This window comes from Chelonia mydas, chromosome 11, assembly GCF_015237465.2.
Source record: "Chelonia mydas isolate rCheMyd1 chromosome 11, rCheMyd1.pri.v2, whole genome shotgun sequence".
NCBI lineage: Eukaryota > Metazoa > Chordata > Testudines > Cheloniidae > Chelonia > Chelonia mydas.
The window spans coordinates 44,891,972-44,914,931 of NC_051251.2; the positions used below are offsets into that span (position 1 = coordinate 44,891,972).

At 38.1% G+C, this 22,960-nt stretch overlaps 1 protein-coding gene across 19 annotated transcripts in view; it reads right to left on the minus strand.

Annotated features, from left to right (window-relative positions):
* Nucleotides 1-883: 883 nt before the first annotated feature.
* The window catches only part of SESTD1 (SEC14 and spectrin domain containing 1), a 115,797-nt gene continuing 93,720 nt past the window's right edge, over nt 884-22,960 (minus strand). For all 19 annotated transcript variants that reach the window (XM_043525337.1, XM_043525341.1, XM_043525336.1 and 16 more), the window contains 9 exons: nt 20,930-21,052; nt 15,723-15,917; nt 14,823-14,937; nt 13,028-13,187; nt 10,152-10,233; nt 9,348-9,470; nt 8,409-8,600; nt 6,281-6,402; nt 884-1,628 (listed from right to left, as the gene is read on the minus strand). In XM_043525337.1, coding sequence (XP_043381272.1) covers nt 1,499-1,628; nt 6,281-6,402; nt 8,409-8,600; nt 9,348-9,470; nt 10,152-10,233; nt 13,028-13,187; nt 14,823-14,937; nt 15,723-15,917; nt 20,930-21,052 — 1,242 coding nt within the window. In that variant the 3' untranslated portion in view covers nt 884-1,498. The remainder of the gene's footprint in view (nt 1,629-6,280; nt 6,403-8,408; nt 8,601-9,347; nt 9,471-10,151; nt 10,234-13,027; nt 13,188-14,822; nt 14,938-15,722; nt 15,918-20,929; nt 21,053-22,960) is intronic.

Here is a 22,960-nt window from a genome sequence, read left to right on the forward strand (position 1 = left end):
CAGCCTAATGCTCCTCTTTCTGCAGACACACACTTTGAAATCAAGTACATCAAAGAAATCCAAAAAAGTACAGCAGTATTATGAGTCAAGTAAGTGGGAAAGATGACACAGGAAACCTAAAGCAGCAAGCTGACTTTTTGACATGCTAGTTTCAAAAAGGATCAGATGGGAGAAAGGATACATACTCTGGAAATGTGAGACTTCACTTTCCTGTATGGACATGAATGGTATGTATCTGGATTAGTTTTTGCAGGGTGAAAGGCTAGCCAAATTATGCATAGAGTTTATTTTCTTTTAATCTGATTTCCTATTCTTAATCAATCTTGTTTTTAATGGTTTTAAACTGTTTGGGAATTTCATATTGACCACTTCTAATGAAATGAAAATCTTCAACCACCGAGAAGCAATAGTGAAGGCGTCTAGAGTCCACACTGCTCAACATCCTCAATCCAAAGGGCATAGACCATCCTCTCCCATTATAGGTGTCAAAAGATCATAAATGAAACACAGAAAACACCTACCAACCATGAACAACAACAGAGTTTATAGGGACATCCTTGTTAATGTTTTGTCCTCTGTCTTGTGCACATAACAGTTTGCTATTGTGCACTGCTGACTTTTCCTGGTTTAAAAACAAATAAAAAAAACCAGTCATTGAGGGCCAGATTGTAATACCCTCCTAGCTTGCGCCAGGAGTAGTTCCACTGATGTCAGTGGAACTACTCCTAAAGAAAGGCACTACTCAGCTATGAAGGGTACCATAATGTGACCCTTAAGAAGAATGATACGGACTTCGTAAAAATGTGCTTTTACCAACTTTGAGTGTGTAACGAACAGAGTATTCGCATTTGGGAAGATAAATCAGAACCACCAATTTGTATCAGATTTTTAAAAGATGGTTTTTATTAAGCACAATCAGCTTTTAATACATATCAATACAAATAGGAAAACATCTGTTTAATGAATCTGATATATCAAAGATTTGATGGGCAGGTTGCATATTGGCACAACAGAAATGGTCATTTTTAAAGTATTACAAATTAAAATGATAGGGTCACCACTGTCTACGCAAACAGGTAGCTTACCTACAGCCTAAAAATACTACATCACTTGGGGTGAGGGGCGGGGGGGTAAAGAGAGCTACTGTTTCATATGTGGAATTTCTACATTCTGATTAGCACCATTCAAAGCTTATGTCAGCTGTTTAACTAAGAAGCAACTGACAGGTCAGGGTAAAGCTTTACAGCAATTTTTCAGTGCAAGGTTTACAGTTCCTTTTGATAAGATACTTGAAATCTATGGTTTCATAGCATGTTAAATAATTATGGCTTGGCAGATGTACAGTGTTACGATGTTGAGGAGCAATGTTTACTTTGAAAAAGATGAGGCTTTTATAATGGCTATGAAATGCATTATGTTAAATGCTGTAATATTCAGACGACATGCTGGGTTACAAACTGAAGTCTTATTCTGAGCTGGTAGATAAGGGTCCAGTCTATTAGCTCTCTGGGGTAGTGGCTTCTGGTTGCCTCAGCTGCTGCTTTTTCAGGCTAAGTAGCTTCATCTTCTCTCTAATGTGTTCTGCTGTGGAAGCCATGTCACTTGGGCTCCCAAAGTACTGCTCAGTACTAAAAAAACAAACACAAACAAACACAGAAAGGTAAAACTGTACTAGAATTCTCACGTGAATACAAATAAAATCCTGAAAACTTCAAACAGCATAGAAATATAGGTTCTTTTCTGCTTGTAATTTTAAACACCAACTTCAGTGGGCTTTAGAGCAGTCCCTAAATTGTTATTTTGCTATGACTGATCAGAAAATAAACCCAGGACAGAATGAATAGGGAGACCGAGCCATCCACTCATTCACCAAAGCAGTCCCTTCAGAACAGCTATGAAGCATGTTAGCAGGTCAACGTAAGTTTGCTTTCCCACTCCCTGTGCTACATTTGCTCTGTTCTGTAGCTGCAGGATGGCCAATCTGGCACTTCTGAGGACCAAATCCATTTTTTAAAAATGTGTAATTGTTATTGGCGTTTTTACCTTAATGTCCAAATAGTCAGCAAGGCAAATGTTTGTTTAATAAATGTTACAACACAGTAAAAAGGTTATTTGTATTGCAGTAACACCCAAAATGTGCTATGCAAATTCATAATATATCAACAACTTACACAAATACATTACATATCTCCTTATAGCTACAAGAAAAGAAAACTGTCCATTTAATTAATTTAGTTTATGCTAAAAGAATATGAAGTTTTTCTTATGTAAATGCTACTTCTCTGATTGACAAAGTCATTGTCTTACTCATGGGATTTTGATTTCATCATATAGCAACAGACACAAGTGATCAATGACATTGCAGCACCACTACTGGCTGTCCTGAGACTGCTGTTACCTTCCCTAACCATGAAAGCTGAACTTGCAGGAAAAAAACAGACAGTACTTACAAGCTAGGAGGTAGAGGAGGTTAGAGTGAAATTGGTTAAAGAAAGGGATGGCACACTCAATCATATAGGGACACTGTCAACTTCAAATCTAATCAACTTTAAAAAATGAGTTAAAAGCGGTTTCAGGTAGTACACTTGCCCCTGAGTCCATCTGTCAATTCTTGTGGTTTTTCAACCAGAGTCCCTTGCTCTCAAAAAAAAAAAAAAAAAAAAAAGCTTTTTCTCCACTCTTGCCATGGAAAAGACCTATAGAAGAAATACTTTACTGACAACTATACCAGGAACAGAGAAGCTGACTATAGCAAAAATGTCAAATGCACAAAGTAAACTGAAAAAAATTGAGAAAAATATTTTTTCCTCTCATCTCTTTTAACTACAGCAATCAGTGGTGTTGCAAGTAAGAAGAGAAGATAAAAACTGTTCAGACAGAAGTACGATTTGTAAGTTGACAAATGTCCCTTACAGTAATTTATCCAGAAAAGTGCAAAGCACAATAAAAAACCTGACTGTCCTTAAAAAGAGGTGACATTTCAGAGAAGGGACTATTAAAAAAATACTAGCACCACTATAACCCCACAAAATAGCAACTACATGTGAGGCATTACAGATGGATCCAGTTTATCAGAAAAACACCATTTCCATGTAAGAAAGATATTCCATTCCCAGAAATGGACAAAGTCTCATTAACAAGATACAAACTAAACAGCAATTGCTCGAACCAAAGGTAAGATTGCTTCTCAGGAACAGAAATCAGAGCAGTTCTTCAAAAAGCATACTTGTCTACTCTATAATGCAGGGGTGTCCAAACTTTTTGGCCTGAGGGCCACATCTGGGTGGGGAAATTGAATGCAGGGCCATGAATGTAGGGCTGGGGCAGGGGGTTGGGGTGGGGGAGGCAGTGCGGAGTGTGGGAGGGGGTTCGTTGTGCAGGAAGGGGCTCAGGACAGGAGGTTGGGGTGCAGGAGGAGGTGCGGGGTGCAGGAAGGGGCTCAGGGGAGAGGGTTGGGGTTTGGGGTGCAGGAGGGATTCGGGGTGCGGGCTCCGGCCAGGCACCACTTACCTGGAGTGGCTCCAGGATGGGTAGCGGCACGCAGTGGGGCTAAGACAGGCTCCCTGCCTGCCCTGGCCCTGCACTGCTCCCACAAGCAGCCGGCACCACGTCCCTGTGGCCCCTCGGGGAGGGGGAGGCAGAGAGCTCCGCATGCTGCCCTCCCCTGCGGGTACCTCCCCCAAAGCTCCCATTGGCTGCGGTTCCCCATTCCTGGCCAATGGGAGCTGCGTGGGGCAGTGCCTGGAGGCGAGGGCAGAGCACGGAGCCCCCTGCCCCACCTCCCCCACAGGCCACAGGGGCGAGGTGCCGGCTGCTTCCAGCAGCGACACCGGGCCCACGGCACCGAAGGGGTGGCAATCCCGTGGGCCAGATGCAAAGCCCTGACCAGCTGGATCCTGCCTGAAGGCTGTAATTTGCCCACCCCTGCTATAATGTATATATGGAAGAGCACACAGCGGTTGTGCCAACCCATTCTAGGTAAGCACTGGATTTGGCCTAAGAGATAGTACTTCTTCCAGCGAAACGGGTCTTAACCCAACGAGCATTATAAGAATGACTGATACTAGCGAGGATTAAATGAAGAAAAAGTATAGATAAATATTCCCACAAATAAAACGCTCAGACTGGCTTTGCCAGGATTCATAAACATTCAGATGAATAAGTTTCTATTTGCAAGAATGATGGCAGGCAGCAAAAGCATCAATTAATTTATGAATAAATATTTGCATTGGAAATGCTCCTTCCATCATTCTGACAGCTAAGCGTAAGGAGACAGAAGGCATGAGCAACATTTTAAAATACAAAGAGCAGCAGTGGCGAGCTGCCCCACCTCCACCACATGAAATGAAGGAGTAGTACCCCAGCCTGCCAGCATTTCAGAGTCTGGGATAAGCTTGGTCTTTGGGCTGGTTGCCTGGAGAGCAATCAGGAGGAGGAAATGACTGCTTGGGACCTTCGCCCATTTTTTAAGGTAGCCCCAAAAGTTGAAACTTTACATGTAACCATAACTACCAAGGGCTCAGAGGTCTTAGGGGAAAGACTTTGTGAATGACTGTGAGAGGAGGTTTCCAGTACTTTATTTTGCCTATGTTTACTTGTTTTGATTTCTGGTTATAATCATCCCTGGAGGAAAACCCTGACTGACCAGCAACTGGGTCTTGTTTCAGATAACTCATTTCACCAGTTTTCAGTATGTGAAATGGAAATTTCACGGACAAAGAAATTAAGACATGTTTAAAAAATAATTAAATTGGTGAATTTTAAGCGTTCACGAAAGATAAACAGTGAGCTCACTGGGAAGAGCCAGGCCTTACGTAAGCAAGAACCATGCATACTTTTCTGTATTTCTATTGCAGCGGCGTCTAACTGGAGCTGCACCTGAAGACAATTTGAAAACTTTGGTTGGTGCAGAATGTGGCTACCTGCTTATTCAGCAGCACTACTCAGAGGGAGAACATCTCACTCAAGCTCCAAAGCCTTAGTTCAAAGTATGAGTGCCTTGTGTTGATGGAGTGCATGAAAATAAATAATACAGTTGAAAGCAATGGGCAGATTATTTCTATTGCTTTCCCCCCCCCCCCCATCAGCTAGCTATGGAGTGGAACTGCCCCCTTTTCTACTCCTAAGAAAAAAATCCTGCTAGCAGTTCATTACATTGGTATTTAAGCACGTAAGAACAGCCATACTGGGTCATACCAATGGTCCATTTAGCCAGTATCCTGTCTTCTGACAGTGGCTGGTGCCAGATACTTCAAAGGGAATGAACAAACCAGTGAGTGATCCACCAGCTGTCATCCAGTCCCAGCTTTTGGCAGTTGGAAGTTTAGGGACACCCAGAACATGGCAATGTGTCCCTGACCATCTTGGCTAATATCCATTGATGGACCTATCCTCCAAGAACATATCTAATTCTTTTTTGAACCCAGTTGTACTTTTGGCGGTCACAACATCCCATGGCAATGAATTTCACAGGTTGACAGTGCATTGTGTGAAGGAGTACTTCCTTTTGTTTGCTTTAAACCTCCTGCCTATTAATTTCATCGGGAGACCCATAGTTTTTGTGTTCCATAGGTGGGTAAACAACACTTCCCTATTCACTTTTTTCATAATATTCATGATTTTATAGACCTCTACCATATACCCCTTAATCCCTTTTCTAAGATGAACGGTCCCAGACTTTTTAATCTCTCTTCACATGGAAGCTGTTTCATACCCCAGTCATTTTGCTCTTTGCTGTACTTTTTCCAATCCTTATACATCTTTTTTGAGATGGAGCAACCAGAACTGCACAGTGTTCAAGGCATGGGCGTCTTATGGATTTATACCGTGGCATTATGGTATTTTCTGTCTTATCTATCCATGTCATAATGGTTCCTTACATTCTGTTAGCTACTGCTCCACATTGAACAGATGTTTATAGATATCTATTCATGATGACTCCAAGATGTCTTTCTTGAGTAATAACAGCTAATTGAAACCCCATAATTTTTTATCTATAGTTGCAATTACTTTACATTACTTTGCACTGAATTTCATCTGTCATTTTGTTGCCCAGTCACCCAGTTCATTGAGATCCCTTTGTAACACTTTGTAATCAGCTTTGGACACAACTGTTTTGCGTAATTTTGTATCCTCTGCAAATTTTGCCACCTCACTGTACACTCTGCTTTTCAGATAATTTATAAATATGAACAATTTAAACACTAAATGTTCTAATCATATCACTGCCAAACTGTCACAAAAGCATATTGAGAAAGTATTACAATAACATGTTCCATACCCATCAGGATACACTACAGGCACTGTTAATCTGTCCAACAGTGATTTCCCAACTGCTTCAATTTCATCCAATTGCTCCATTTCATGAATGGCTTCAGGCTGCTCTGGAAATTCTTGCAAAATCTGTAACAAACACCATGAAAATGTAAAACAAAAGAGAGAGTGGACAGGATCAAGCTTCTGCAGAGACATTCACCAGCATAGTTAATGCATCTCCATGTACACATTTATGTAAGACCAATTTGTAACAATCCAAGTGCACTCAGAAAAATCTAACACAAATGACTAACCCACCTTGACAAGATAGTCTGTGCTGCTGCACTGTGTGCCAATACATTTTACATTACTGCTAAGCAGCTCCAAATACATAAATGAATAAATAAATACAATTTAACCACAACTCACCACCAGGTATTCCAACAACTAATTCAAATGCATACAAAAATAACCCATATCAGCCAACAAGCCAAGCAGCAATTTGAAATACAAGCATATGAATAATAAAGGAGCCACTCAAATTATTCCTGAGAACGCCAACCAGTTTTTCAGACTCTACACACTAGTGCAAAGTTCAACAGGTGTGAAAGGGTTAAAACAAAGGACCACACAAATTGCTACACTGGATCTGGACCTAATGTCAGTACTTAACTATATTTTCACCTAAATCCAAAGTCATCCTTTTCCTCTTTTGGTAAAGTTTGAGCAAAAGGGGTGCTTGTAAAAGGTCTGCCACCAGACTGGCAACGTTGAAGTCCTGATTTATCAATTGAATTGGTAAAGCGTATGGGCAGTAGCAGTGCAGAGTTCTTCACACTGTCCCACCAATATACCACAACATAGTTGTAGGAAGACTACCTACCTTTATGGGTGAGAAGCTAATTCTCTGCATATCCATTCACTTCTTTCTACTTAGACTGCCTACAAATGTGTCAGTGAATTATTTCCAATTATGAAAGAGTTTTTGTGATATGGACAACTCTCCATTAAGAGCTGGACTGAGACAGTCACATCATTTACCAACTCTTACCATTTATCATCAGATTTGAAGAGCTTTCAGACACTACTGACCTAGATTTGATCTGAATTGATAGCATAGCCACAAGACTTGGTAGCCCATTACCAATCTCCTGAGCTTCCCAATACCCTTAAATCCAAAATGATTTCTAACTAAGAAAAAAATTATTGGAAGTCAGGAATATACGGATTAACTCTACCACAAGACTGTGCTTCAATATCAATTTGAATTTATGCATTCACTGTGTCCTATATTGACTACCATATACCATGATGATGCGTGCATTGGAGATAAATAGATTTTAAGATCCTCGCCATAATTTTTTTTTTCTAAAAACAATGGTATAAAAGCGATAATGTATATTCATGCATCTGCTGTATGGTACAGAACCAACAACCCATTATTCCCCAAATCATCATAACCTGTATGTTCTGAAGAATTAATTTGCCTTTTCCTTAATCACAAACTAACATTTTCTGGAACTCATGCATTTGAGTGCCCCCAGCTAGTCCTGCAGTAGCTAATGCAAGGGCAGTTTTTCCTCACAACTTTATGGTAGGCTACACGCGCTCTTCTCTGCGACCACAACTAATACCCCATAGGGGACAGTCGTGGGACACTTACTTTTATGATAAAGACAATACCAACACAGAGTACTCCTAACAATAACCCCCTCTGTCCCCCGCCTGTCCAAAAAGTCAGCATCAGAGCCAGGAAGTGAGCCAAGTTGTTCTGGCTCCTAGTCCAGTGCCTTAACCACAAAGACTGTCTTTTCTCTCTTAGGTATTACTGTTGATTATACAGCCCTCTCGTGTCAATATGTTCCAATCGTAAGTAATTTAAAGCTAAGTGACTAGGATAATCAAATGGAAGAGACAATGATTTACATTTTTGACAGTTTTATGGGATTTATTTTACATTTCAAACAGCTGACCTATAAAATATATTTTCAATGTAGAAAATGCTATTTAATTTTGTTTTAAAAATGGAGAAAGCAAAATAAGCAGAATTCGATTGTAGTCCAATAAATACACAGCAGGATTTAATTTACATGTTTATTTTTCATTTTACTTCAACTAAAAGAGAACTAGTTTTTCTTCCTAAAACAACTCACCTTTTCAGCATTTGAATGAAATGCAATAGCCATTTCCAACCTGTGTACTCTCTCTTCAGAAGTTATTGTAAACTGTTTCCATACTCTGTTTAGTCTCGGAAGTGTGTCTCCTGAGGACCTAGAAGTGCATCGCAGAGACTGGCACAGTACAACTGTAGCCTGTAGTAACTGTCTCCCATAATCATAAGTACTCTGCAAAGAAAAAACAGAGTACATGTAAAATTCTAATTTCAGCTTCAGAATAGACAATATGTAACAATACAGACAAACCTGCAAGAGATGAATTCTCTTAGATGTAATTCCACACAGCATGCTTGAACTGATCTAGTCCAGTGAAATACATCATCTACAAATTGTGTGAATAATTAGTTCACTAAGTAGATAGCTATATTTCTGGGTTTTGTTGTTGTTGTTGTTTTTCAATGCCCATCAGGAGTCTCTGCATCTATGTGAGAGTTGCTTTTGAGATACAATGTAGTGCCTCAATCTCCAGTTACCTATATCCTGGAAACAAACATGAAACCCACATCTCTTGCACTGTAATGCACAGCTTTACCAAAATGCCAGATGGCTGGCCCATATTTTTGCTACATTCGTTGCAGTCACTTCAGAATTCATTAGGAAAACTGTCTCAGACATCTCCCATTTTTATCAACATCAAACTTCTTTTATGCTCTGCATTTCCTGTGCCCATCAGAACCGACAAAGGTCATAAGACTGTCAGCATCAATATGGGTACTGCAGCTTTAAAATCTTTCTAAATCTAATCACTGATTTCGGCTATCAGTATTTCCCTATGCAAGCATGGATGCAAACTACAAAAACAGTTAACAGTGGAAACTCTACTATTGTCCCCCAAATTTACACCAAGTACAGCTAAAAGCTGCCTGTAGCTATGCAAAAAGTGAGTTTCTAGAATGAAGATAATCCACCACTCACCTGTGCAACATCAAAAAACTTTCGATGCTTTTCCAACAAAACTCTGGTTTCTTGAGCATCATCTCCCAATCTGATGTGGGTCTTAAGCAGAGCATCCAACAGTTCACTTAACCATTCTACTGCCTTAAAAAGAGAAGTAAATTAAACGAATAGAAACTGGCTTTAAAGCGGATTAAAAAGAAAATCATCAAGTACACTGAGCCAAATTTAAATCACTCTGCATTTAAAAAATCAGAAAAGGTCTCAACTAAATCACTATTCTGTATACAACCCCAATTTCCAAACTGTTATTTTTATTCATTGCCTTAACCTTTTACTCTTTGTGAATACTCTGAAGTAATTAAAAACAAAATAAAAGACTTAAATTTAAAAGAATTAAAAGAGAAAAATATACTTTAAAATTGAAAAAAGCATTTGTCAGCATAATATTTGCAGAAGTGGTTTGATGGTTCCTGTATGGCTCTAGAAAAAGAGAGTTGTAATTCAGGCATTTTAATTTAGATTAAGATAAAACCTGACGTATGATTACATAAATCATACAACAGTCAGAAATGTCATAATCAAGACTGCCAACTAAATTAGATTCATCATAGAGAAAAGTTTGCATTTAGTACCAAGACACAGCCTGGGTGAAGAGCTATATGGTAGCCACATTATATGAGCCCTCAATATCTGGAAGCATCATGCCATAACAAAAGCACAATCATGTTTATTCAATACACATTTAAGGACTATTTCACACAGTTCAACCAACAAACATCTCTGAAAATAGCAGAATTGTGAAGTTCTATAGCCAGTCCTTACCTGAGCAGCATCTTCTTCACATTTAAATAACTGTACCATTTGAAGCATCTTTAGCCGTCGCACATCTACCATGTCCTCACACCTGAGGAAACCCAAACATTTAGGGATAACTGAAATAACATCACAGAAAGAGTAACCATTCAGCACACTAAATATACCCTGGGAATAAGAGCTATGGTATCTCAATTTATGCATTTTTAAACCTATGCATCAAGAAGTCTGTTTTCATGAAAGAGGTAATTACGCATCATTGTGCCACTAGCCTGGCTCACACATTACTGGATTTTGCAATGCATTCCAAAGAAACGTGCAGTAAATGGCAGCTGAACACTAAAAAACACTGATGTGTCAACAGCCATTGCCTTCAAGACAACTGGAGAATGTCTAAAATTCATCTGCATTTCCCCACTCCACCATTTTTAGCCAACTGTTATTTAAAAGGTTACAAGATAAATTAATCATCATAAACAAGAACCATAAAGACTTTTAAGATTAGTTTGGATGATTTTCTTTGCTATAACTCGTCGGAATCCATTCAAAATGTAATTTATATAAAAAGAATGCAGAAAGAGGATAGCTAAAACTAAACTCATGACATAATTAATTCATTTTCTACAGTCATGATATGAAAATATTGGAAGCACTTTCCTGTCAACCTTCAGAGCTCAATATTATAATACATTAATCTAAATAATGACTTCTCGCTCTCTGAATTTAAAAGATATTTAGTTGAATATAGCAGGAGAATCAGAATGCTACACAGCTGAGTAACAAATTCAGATAATCATGATAGCAACCGGTAGCTTTGTAAGTGACAGGATATGCACAGGCACAAGCAGGTTTTTCAAACAGGCTTTGTAATTTGCATGAGCCCTGCAATGTATTAAAATTTTGAGCTTTGTTAAGTGTGCCTTGCAGTGCTGCAACGCTTACACTGAGCAGCAGCTACTGTGAGAGAAAACATTACTTTTAGATTCCAAGAATTTTAGTGATCTAGCCAAAATATCCCTAGAAACAAACATTCAAAAACTGTATGAAACATTGGATAGGTTTAGTAGCCAATATTTTACAATTCTTATTGTGTTACTCACGCATGGTTTGGACCTACCAGGAATCTTAAAACTATTTACAATTAACTACTGCAAGCAAATCTTGCAATTCAAGTACGAAAATAAATTAAAAACTAGTGCCTTGTCTGATTTTACTTTGAATGTGATTTGTATTCGGGCTAACTAAAGGACTTATAGTCATACAAATTCCTTTGTGCATATCTATCAGAGGGAAGAAAATTCACATTCAGCTCCTAACTATATTGTTCTTTCTCTGGAAAAAAAATGTCAGTAATATTACAGATGAGGCTTTCTTGTTATGGAAGCTGATGTACTTGAGCCAGAAAAATGCGCTTTTGTGCTGAGATGAATATTTTCCAAGATCAGTCCTTGGACATTTCCTTTTATCTAGTATAACTTGTGCAAATTAGGTAGAATTCTAACTGTCCAAACTTCTTTTCTGTGTCTGGTAGAAACCACAATAGTAATGGTAAGGAAAAGTGTGGATTTTATTTAGTTCTGATGGTCCAAGTTTCAATTATTTTAACAAAAACATGTGCCATATTAGTATACAAAGGATGTCATTTGTCAACATGAATTCAAAACAAACAAAAATCTTCAAAGATTGCTTTGGCTAGAGCAGCTATAAGACACCTAGGGCTTCTTGATAAGATGAGAAAATGTTAAGGGGCTACATTTAAGTCACTTTCAAAACACATTTCTATAAAAGGTAACGAAAAAGTTTTGCACTTGAGAACAGCTGCTGTCCCTTCAACAGAGCTACAAAGCTGAATAGATTTATCAGGTGGAAGGATCCTTCCTGGAGAAAGGTTTAGGACAGGTGGTCTTCAAACTATTTTATCAATGGGGCTCACACCTTAACAGAGAGGTTCTCTTATGGACCAACACCTCTTCGTCTCACACACCTGCGATCACACAGACCACCTCCTCTCCAACTGAGGATAATGCAACACCCCTGTGGCAACTACAACAACTGTATTGGTGGAAAAGAAATATTGGGAAAATAATGGTCTTTAACACAATAAGGCCCCAATTCAGGAAGATACTTAAGCGCATCTTATGCAGGACAGCTTTTAAGCACTTGCTTACCTTTAAATTTAAATCAGTGGGATTTAGGCATATGCCTAAAATTAAACAACTCGTTAAGTGAACTCCCAAACAGGGATACTCTAGTGAATTGAGGCCTCCCCTCAGAAATTTAAATCTGGGAGGAAGAGGTAACGATTAAATGACTGCATGAGTTATGGTGTGCTTTTGTAAGGGCACACCACACGTCTGCTACTCCCTAGCTTCAACCCCATTGGGGCTCCCCAGGCCCCTCCCCCCCAACTGCATGTGTTCTAAGTGGAGAATATGTTATTGCCTCAGAGCGTCTGGTAGTGCCTACAAGAGGAGATCATACACTGTCCCCATATCTTTATTTTTGAGTAATCTACGTTTCTCACATCTAAATATAAGAACAGAAGGGAGCACATGGCTTTATGTACCACCCTTTCACCTCCCACCTACACCCACCATCCAGCCCTGAAATGTAGCCATCTTTGGGTTTAGGAGTGTGCCACAACAACAGTTCTAAGGGAAGAAGAAAATAAAACATCTCTCTTGTTTAAATAGAATGTGAGATTTAAGTCACCCAGACTGCAGCTGCATAAATTAGGATTTCACCATCATCACATGGCTGAGACCCATATAAATGAGGGTCTGATGCAAAATAGCATCAGGTGTGTTTTTTGTTTTTTTTTTTTTTTTAAAGTGAGTTCTTAATATGTAAAAATCATCACAACCACTAGAAGTGCTATTAATTACCGTTGCTTTCTAAGCTGCATATCTTCCATCACTCCCTGGATGTGGTCCACATTTTCTTTGTTTTCTATGGTTACATCTTTTCCATAGGCCCAGGATGCCTGGTTAGATATCTGATCAAGAAGACCTTGGCCTTTTTCACGCAAACCTTGCAGGCCTAAGTCTAAAACCAAAATAAATGAAAATATTTTGTTTGTTAAATCCGTTTAGTTTTCCCCATTCTTTGAACCCTCTCCAGTTTTTCAACATCCTTCTTGAAGTGTGGACACCGGTACTGAACACAGTATTCCCGGAGTAGTAGCACCAGTGCCAATTACAGAGGTAATATAACCTTCGTATGCCTACTCAATATTCCCCTCTTAATGCATCCAAGGATCACATTAGCCCTTTGGCCACAGTGTGACAATGGAAGCTCATGTTCAGCTGATTATCCACCATGATCCCCAAGTCTTTTTCAGCATCACTGCTTCCAGGATGGAATCCTGCGTATTTGTATGTATGGCTGGCATTCTTTGTTCCTAGATGTACAAACTTTACATTTTGGTTGTACTGAAACATATTGATCTGAGAGCATTAATTAGATGCAGCATTCTATAATATTTACAGAACGCTAGGGGAAATGGACTTGTTTTTTTTTTTTACTTGCTGGACCATTAAACAAACAAACAAACAAACAAACAAACAAACAAACAAACAAACAAACAAACAAACAAACAAACAAACAAACAAACAAACAAACAAACAAACAAACAAACAAACAAACAAACAAACAAACAAACAAACAAAACGTGTTTCAAGGAAATGTCAGATTTGATAGTCAGCTATAATTGCTTCACCATATATATAGGTAATTAGTGCATACAATCTTAAGCATACATATTTATTTCTAAATCATTATGCGAGACAGTGAATATCTATCATGCAAAGAACATGCAGGCTATGATTTTAAAATTCATTTTACATGGTTAACAAACTTTTGGATACTGTAGTATGAAGAATCCTTCAGTGCTTGCCCTTAAAGTCTGCTGTTAAATGTACAGCCCAGCATATTTATTGTATGCCATATTAATATAGTGTATGGTTTGAGGTATACACAAAATAAATTACTGCACACGTGCAATAACTTTTCAAATTTAATTACTTCAGCTATTTCAATTTTATTACATCTTTTCATTCCACAATCTCTCTTCCTACCTACTGCCCTTTCCCTTATAATAAAGCTAACATATGGCATTTACAGTTTGTAAAAAATATTAATTACAAGTCTTATCATTGCAAGCATCCTAGCTAGGGCTGGGTAGGCAGAACATAACTCCCTTCAGAGTTTAGATAACTCATAAAAGATTTACTGTTTGGGAACAGGAGGTTCATCTTCCTCCAGGGAGATCAGGATATAATTTTTGCAGTATATTCCTATGCTCCGGCCATGCTTGGGGAAAGAGAGGTGCAGTCCAAGGTTCAAACTCTAGGTTTGTTGCTAAATGTAAACTATGTAACAATATATTTCATTTGTGTGCATATTACTTTTATCATTTTTCATATAAACTAGTCACAGAACATGGCACAACCAAATATGGGATAAACATGCAGTAGAGAATGCAGGTTTTACTGCTAGGGGAGAGGTGATCTTACTATATATAAGAAAGAGGTGAAAGAGTGTAAAGGAAGAATTGAGCAAGGGGAAAATTAGTTTAATATATTAAATAAAAATGGAAAAAATTGTCCCCCGCATTTGTCCCTTTCAAGTACTTGATCCAGTATAATTTATAATTCTGTATTTCAGCAATTTTCTGCTTACCAACACTTTTCAGCTTCTCTTCAAGCAGTTTTAAAGTTTGCTGAATTGATGCTCCATCAGCTGGTGCTACATCTACACACAACATCCCTAATAAGCCATCTAACTGCTGAGACAACTGAAATAGAGAGGGATAAAGACAAACCTTTTATCTGATATGTAACCATTCTTTGTAATGAAATCATTACGGTTGCAATTAATATTTAAAAGACATGTGAGCACTCTCAGTGTTGCCAAGCCCAAGTGTTCCAGAATCATGAGTCAGGCTCCCCAAAATCATGAGATTAGTTTAAAAATAATGAGATTAAAAGAAACAAATAAATTTTGGGTTCTTTTCCTTTGCCTTCTGGTTTCTGAGCCTTTAGGGTCACTTACATCAAGTTTTCAAGCTTTTCTCCACATCCATAAAGGCTAGAAACTTATTTTTTAAATGAAAGCAGAAATTATCACCTAATACATGGTTCCAGCAACTGGGCTTTAAAGAAAAAAAACACCAAGTTGTGTGATAGAATCCACTTCAGACAAATAAGAGCTTGAAAAATATCTTACAGAGAAACTCTGAAGAACAGTCTACCCCATGCAATAGAATCAGCCAGTCAAAAAATATAAGTAAAGAGAAGTTAGCTGAACCTCTTATGATTTATGTTACAATTTATATAGCACAGAAATGTAAGGCCATGCCAGAATGTCAAGTGTTATAGTACACATTCCTCGTACAAAACAGAAGACCTCAGCCTTAATGACAGTATTTCAATCAGGCTACCAATAAATGAAGACTTTTGCATTTTTCACAGAAGTTACTTTGTTTTTTCAATACACCTTGTACAAGATACTGAACTTCAATAATACTGTGTCAACAGTGTATTGGCAAGTAAGCCTGTAAACACTTAAAACCAAGCTTACATCTTGGGCAACACCATGGAATTCAAGCGCTGCTTGTAACAGATTTTGCCTAAATTCCAGCTGACTGGCCTGCCGATAACAGACATCGCTCAACTGTTGCTGTAGTGCTTTCAGCTCTACCAGGTCCTCCTCATCCCCAGCATTTAGCAGTGCTGCAATCTGCTGATTAAGCTCCACATATACAGCGAACCACTCCTACAAAAAAAGAGCAAGAACCACATGATTAAAGCTTTAAAGTAACACCAAAATAAATCTATTTCTTTTTAAATGACGCGCATTTGAATGTATCGAGTATTTTATTATATTTTTCTTTATGGGACCTCAGTGGAATCTTTCAGCTACAAGAGCAGTAAGTGTAGGTTTATGCAGCATTTTGAAAATGTACGTGCCAAGAAGCATTTCGCATTCTGTATCAGAGTGGATAAAAATCGATGATTCGAAAATGGACAAATAAATAATCTGATTTTTTTTAAATTTAAATACAGGTATACTTTTAAAAAAATAAATATATGTAAAATTAAATATGAAATTGACAACCTATTTTAAGATTTAAACTACTTAAAATCTATTAAAATCATATAAGTAAATACAAAAAATAATATTAAGCTGTACTTGGTTGTTAGCAAGAAAGTCAAACTGAATTGGTAGAAGTCACTTGCTAAGCATCTAGAACCAGAGTTTGTTGCAGTGATAAACCAGCTTTTATCCAGTATTGTTGTAGCCATGTCAGTCCTAGCATATTAGAGAGACCAGGTAGGTGAGGTAATATCTTTTTGGGCCAACCTCTGTTGGTGAGAGAGAGAAGCTTTTGAGCTACACAGAGCTCTTCTTCAGGTTTTCTTGAGCTCTGGAAAAGGTATTGAGTGTGTCACAGCTAAATAAATAGATAGTTTCACATAAGTAGTACCTTAAAATATGTGCTAACTACATATTCAACAATTATCTGTTTGACCTTGTATTTAGCTGTAACTCTCTCAGCATCTTTCCCAGACCCCAAGAGCAGTTCTGTATTTTGAAAGCTTGTCTCAAACCAGGTTCTGACAGCAGCAGCCTCTTCTGCAGGTACAGAGAGAATACTCCCTTAATTTCTGTTTATTCCAAGTTAAGAAAACAATTGGGATTTGAAAAAGCAGGAAGAGCTTGTTTTCCTCTTCCAATCTATGGCTACGTCTAAACTTGGACCTAGAGATGCGACCCCCAGCTCAAGTAGACATACACATGCGAACTTTCATCGAACTAGCATGTTAAAAATAGTAATCACCACAGTAGCACTGACAAAGGAAAGTGACGGCATAGGCTAGTTGTTCCAACTTCAAACCCACTTAGATACGGTGGGTATGTACTTGGGATAGCTAACATGTGCCATCGCTCGCCACTGCCCAGGCTACTACAACTAGCATGCTAAAAGTAGTAGGGTATCTCCATGAGAGCTAGCAAGATTATGTCTACGTGAGGATGGGAATCATAACCCTAGCTTCTAGTGTTGAGGTACCCTAGAAATAAAAACTACGTGTGAGAGGGCAAGATCTGTTAGTTCTAAAATCTTGAAGTAACCAAAAACAAACAGTTCAGTCAATTAACTACCAATAACACTTCCTTTCTTTAATACATCAATTAGCTTGAAATGCAAAACATGTTTGGATAAACTTTTTTTCTCCTTATGTATCCATCACTTTTAAGGTAGTTCTATTTAATAAAAAATATATAAAATACTGGTTGTGTGCATCTGTAATTGAATTAGCACCCAAACAGATTTCAGAGTAGCAGCAGTGTTAGTCTGTATCCACAAAAAGAAAAGCAGTACTTGTAGCACCTTAGAGACTAACAAATTTATTTGAGCATAAGCTTTCGTGAGCTACAGAAACAGAAGTTCACGCAAACAGAAGTACACCAAAAATCACAAGCAAAACAATTCATCATCATCTAGTAAATAAGAAATGCCTCTTTTGCCATTTTCCAACAAAATTAAAAATGTAAAAGTTATGCCTGAATAAATTTAAGTAAATAACTGCTTAAATAAATGTGCATAGATAGCATATCCTCCCTGTTAGCAAAAAGGAGCACCAAAATGTAGTGTAAAGGATACATTTAGCTGTGAATCACCATGTTTTAATGGTTAGCAACTAATGAGAATCAACCTCTCTTTAGAAAAAACAACTCAAAGTATAAATGCAAAACACAATTGAAATCAATTATTTAAATCAAGGTTTCCTCTTGTTGATTTAAATTATGATTAAAATTGGTGATTTAAAATCAATCCACTCTGCCCTATATCAGTTCAAATATAGTTGCAAGTTTTACAAAAAAATGTATGTATTTCTGATCCTACTGATACTACCTGAAGATGGGGGGAGGTCCATTGTCTCCAACTCTAAACCCAACCTACCTATTGGCATATACTGCGAACACATTCCCATTAATAGCTGCTTGCACAGCACAAAAATTCCACTCTCTAAACATAAACCATTATTTAATTATAAATTAAGGTATTCATGGTATGCTACAGAAACAATGATAAGGCTCTAGCACGATGTTAAACCATTATTAAAAGACTGCCTTTGAATCAAATGATATTGCTTTCAGCAATATTACTACTGCTAGCAATAAACTTAGAAATGTCATTAGAAAAATATTTTAGGCAGAGTGAAGTAAATATCTTGCAAATAAAATGGGGCAGCAAAATATAGAAACAGGTTATTTTAAGGTTTCTTCATTTTTGAGAGAAGGTGTCGCCAGAGTGTTGCCGTATATACCTTTATATTGTTGAAACCATAATATATAGCTTTAGATAAGAAAAACATTTCAAATGATGGAGAATTCACGGAGAATGAAAGCCTACTTCATATATCAAGATAAGAAATCCAATGTTCATCTGATGTTGTTGTAAACTTGTAATACCAAATATGGATGCTAGACATCTTTGTTATTTTGGTCGACTGACAAGATGACCTTCAAACGTCCTACTTAGTTCGAACATAAGAGGATAGTGCCACCTATTGGTTGTATTAATGAAATACCTGATTTAGTGATTAATGTTTTATCTTGTCATTTCCCATAAACAAGGCAAAAATGGTCAACTGTAGCAAAAGCTGTCAATATCTAACAGAATTAAAACTACAAGTACACTATGAATATTTCAATAACAAGACCTGCAAAGCCCTTAATCAAAACTGTTTAAGTCAAAAGACCAGCTCTAAACCCAAATTGACCAGACTCATACAGGTCATGACCATGAAGAAAAGGCAGAAATTTGACTAGAGACAATGAGCTCAAGTAAATTAGACATGCAGAGAAACTATGAAATAGGTCACAAATTGCTTATTATCAAGAAATCTAAAGCAGTTCTTTTTCAACACTGGATTCACATAGAATATTAAAAACAAATAGAAGCATTTCAGAAACTAAAGCAGCATGAGAGCAATACAGTCAATAATAAATAGAAGATGTTTCCAAAGTAATGCAGGGGGAGTTGGGGAGGGGAAGAGCAGTTGAGAAGAGATAAGATCAGATACGCACGCCGTTTGATTTTAGGAATGAGGGAAGAAATATCTAGAGAGACTGTAGAAAATTAGGAAAATGATAAAGGAGGAAGAGAAGACGACAGATAGCAAATGCTTCTTTCCAGATCAATTATAGGAGATGCTCTCAGATTAGAGGGCAAAAACAAGCACACGTACTCAAGTACAGAACTACTTTGAAAAGTGACTTTGTAAATGGGGTTCCATGTTTAATACATCAATGATTTCCAGATCAAATTTGCTTAATCGATAAGTCTAAAGATTTTTTTTAAAACTGCCAATGCTGCAAAATCATACTAGGACTGAAAGCCAGGCTGTGTTCTTTCCTGATTATGCATTATCAGCAGTGATAAGTATTCTGTAGGCCAAATTCAAACCTCAGTCACACCTCTGCACCCCATGGTCTTTGGTGGGATTGCAAGAACCTGAGGACAAAAGTTGGTCCTCCAATAGAATTTAGCTCATTTTGTTAATGATGCGCAAGCATGAATGGAATTCAGCTCAGTCTTTCTTATCTATGTCACTCTACAATACTAACATGAATAAAACATTACAATTATTTTGTTATTAGAGCAAGCAGATGTTACTCTTATACCAGGGTTCGGGAACCTTCGGCCCGCAGTCCATCAGGATAGTCCACTGGCGGGCCATGAAACATTTTGTTTACATTGACTGTCTGCAGGCACAGCCCCCGCCCCCGGCCGCTCCCAGTGGCTGCGGTTCACCGTTCCTGGCCAATGGGAGCTGTGGGAAGCTGCGGCCCGTGTCACTTCCCACAGCTCCCATTGGCTGGGAACAGTGAACCGCGGCCACTGGGAGCTGTGGGGTGGCCATGCCTGCGGACGGTCAACGTAAACTGTAAACGTAAACGTAAAATGTTTCATGGCCCGCCAGCGGACTATCCTGATGGACTGCGTGCCGAAGGTTCCCGACCCCTGCTCTATACACATAAGGATCCGAGAATGCCTTTGGGTACGAAAATGCCATTTACACTCTTCAGAGTAGGTGACTTAGGGAGCTTAGTTCAGCAGAGAAACGACAAAACAGTAGGCAGCCTCCCCTTGCTGAATGCTGAGTAATCAAATCTCAGTAACAAATCAGTTAGTATAGAGAGGATATTTCTATTGCACTTTAAAGGTCTTCAAAAGGTATCTGTAAACAGATTTACAGTAAAAAGTAGTATTTGGTCATCAAAGTTAGAAATAAGCTGTCAAATTTTATTTTAAACTAAATTATATTTCAAATCTTGTTAACTGAAATTTACATTCAGTGATAACTGACAGTGGTAGGTTCTAGCCAAATAAGCTCCAAATTTAAACATCTCATTTACCAGAGCAGCACAGATAACAAACATTTTCAAAAATGTTCTTTTTTCAGGCTTACTCTCCCTGTTTTTATTTCACTTTTACTGAAAGTACAAATTATCATGGTGTCTTTTAAAACATCAACATTAATTACACACAGACAAAAAGCATATAGTTAGATTTTATTATCTACACTGGAAACCATAAAAATCTGTATCTAATGGACATAGGGGGTAATTAAAACAGTGCAGATACTCCTCTTTATACCCGATAAATCACGGCCTGCTCAAAATTCCTAAGAATCTGTCACTGGAATACATTGTTCACAATTAATTACGTTTACTCATAATCATGTTGTAATTTGGGGAAGGGGAGAATATCTCACACTGTGTTGACTCTCAATCTCTTCATGTTTCTGTTGCAAAGCTTGTGAGGCTCTAATTGAATCACCTATCCCCCACTGGGTTCGTAGTTGTTCTGATCCAGGTCCTTCAAGCCAATTCACTACCTGTTAATAAAATAATAGTTTAGATGACAACAAATAAATCAAATATTCTCAACAGCTTGTAAAATAATTCCACTCATGCTATTAAAAAGTCTTTGTACTTTTCATTTCAAATTAATATAACCACAAATTCAGTAAAAAGTTGGATACTTCGAGTAACTTTGGAAGCGACTATTTCATATGCCTTTGGTAGAATGTACTTTTCATTAACCTTAGGCTCTCAGATCATGCTAGATGCTGATAGCTCACAAAAGATTTGGCACACTCATATTTGTCATTTTACATCTGTGTCAATAAAGTGGATTTAAAAAACGGACTTTTCTCGATAAGAAAAAATTGTTTCGTTTTCAGACAAATTAAATGAGCCTAGATCAATGAATTGCAGTGCACGTGTTGCTGAAATGTTGGACACATCTGTATGCTCACGAGAGATAAGTGTTTTCTCCCTGCTTTGTTGAACAATTATGTTAATGGACAAACAGGTGACAAGCACATTTTCAGTACAAAAATATTAGAAATACACAAAATGCTTTAAAAAAATAGGCCTTCATCCTGTAAAGTGACCCAAGCCAGGGAAGCTAATGAGCCAACCCGTGGCCCAAATTCTGTGATGAATCCTGGTCACATGCCACCTGAAGAAGAGAAGGGGAGGAAAGCAGAAAATGGAGACTTGGAGTAAACACAATCAGAAATCGCAACCAATATTGCCAAAAAAATAAAAAAGGAAGGAGAGAGAAAGCGAGAAAACAGGTGGAATGAATCAGCAATACTAGGGTCATCCCAGAGGGGAATCACCAACTGAAGCCTTGCCCTAGGTGCAGTCAGGACTGCATAGGAGGCAGGTCTCTTATTGTGGCAGCTTGCAATGTCCATTTATTTGGGACAGTTAATTCAGTTTTTTGGGGGCTCTTCTCTGCGACAGTCTGCATCCCTATGTTCTCCCCTTTTTTACAGAACTATAACGGATTTTGTACAAAGTATGCCTTGTGAGGGATCATTTGAAAACTCATAATTTGCTGATCATTATTCTCCTGGTAAAATATGTGTGGCCACCCTGTATGTAAAGTTATAAGATTCGACTCTATAACATTACTGAGACATGTTGCAACCTTAGAAAAGCAGGCACAAACCAATTCCTCAAAGACAAAATTCAAATTGATGCCTTATCCAGGTGTCAACAATATCAAATGAACTATCACCTGATTAAGTGACCATTCATTAGCAGGAAAAAGGATGAGAGCAAGAAATTTACATTTTGGCAAAGAAACAGCTGGAGGTTCCCGACCCCCAAGACCTTCTGCCTCCTGAACTTCAACTGGAGCTGATTTTCGTAGAAAAAGAGAGCTATAAGGAAGGGGGACAGATGCCCCAAGATATCTCTCCATTCATTTCTATTCACAGCATTGACAATACTTGAAGGACAAAGGAAGCATAACTGGACTGGGGAGAGATCCTGGCTGAAAGGATTTAGAATCATAGAATATCAGGGTTGGAAGGGACCTCAGGAGGCCATCTAGTCCAACCCCCTGCTCAAAGCAGGACCGATCCCCAATTAAATCATCCCAGCCAGCGCTTTGTCAAGCCTGACCTTAAAAACTTCTAAGGAAGGAGATTCCACCACCTCCCTAGGTAACGCATTCCAGTGTTTCACCACCCTCCTAGTGAAAAAGTTTTTCCTAATATCCAACCTAAATCTCCCCCACTGCAACTTGAGATCATTACTCCTTGTCCTGTCATCCGCTACCACTGAGAATAGTCTAGATCCATCCTCTTTGGAACCACCTTTCAGGTAGTTGAAAGCAGTTATCAAATCTCCCCTCATTCTTCTCTTCTGTATTTCAGCCAGTAAGACTGCTAAACATGTGGTGAGATTTTTGTTTTGAAATCACTTAGCTTAAGTTGGATATTAAT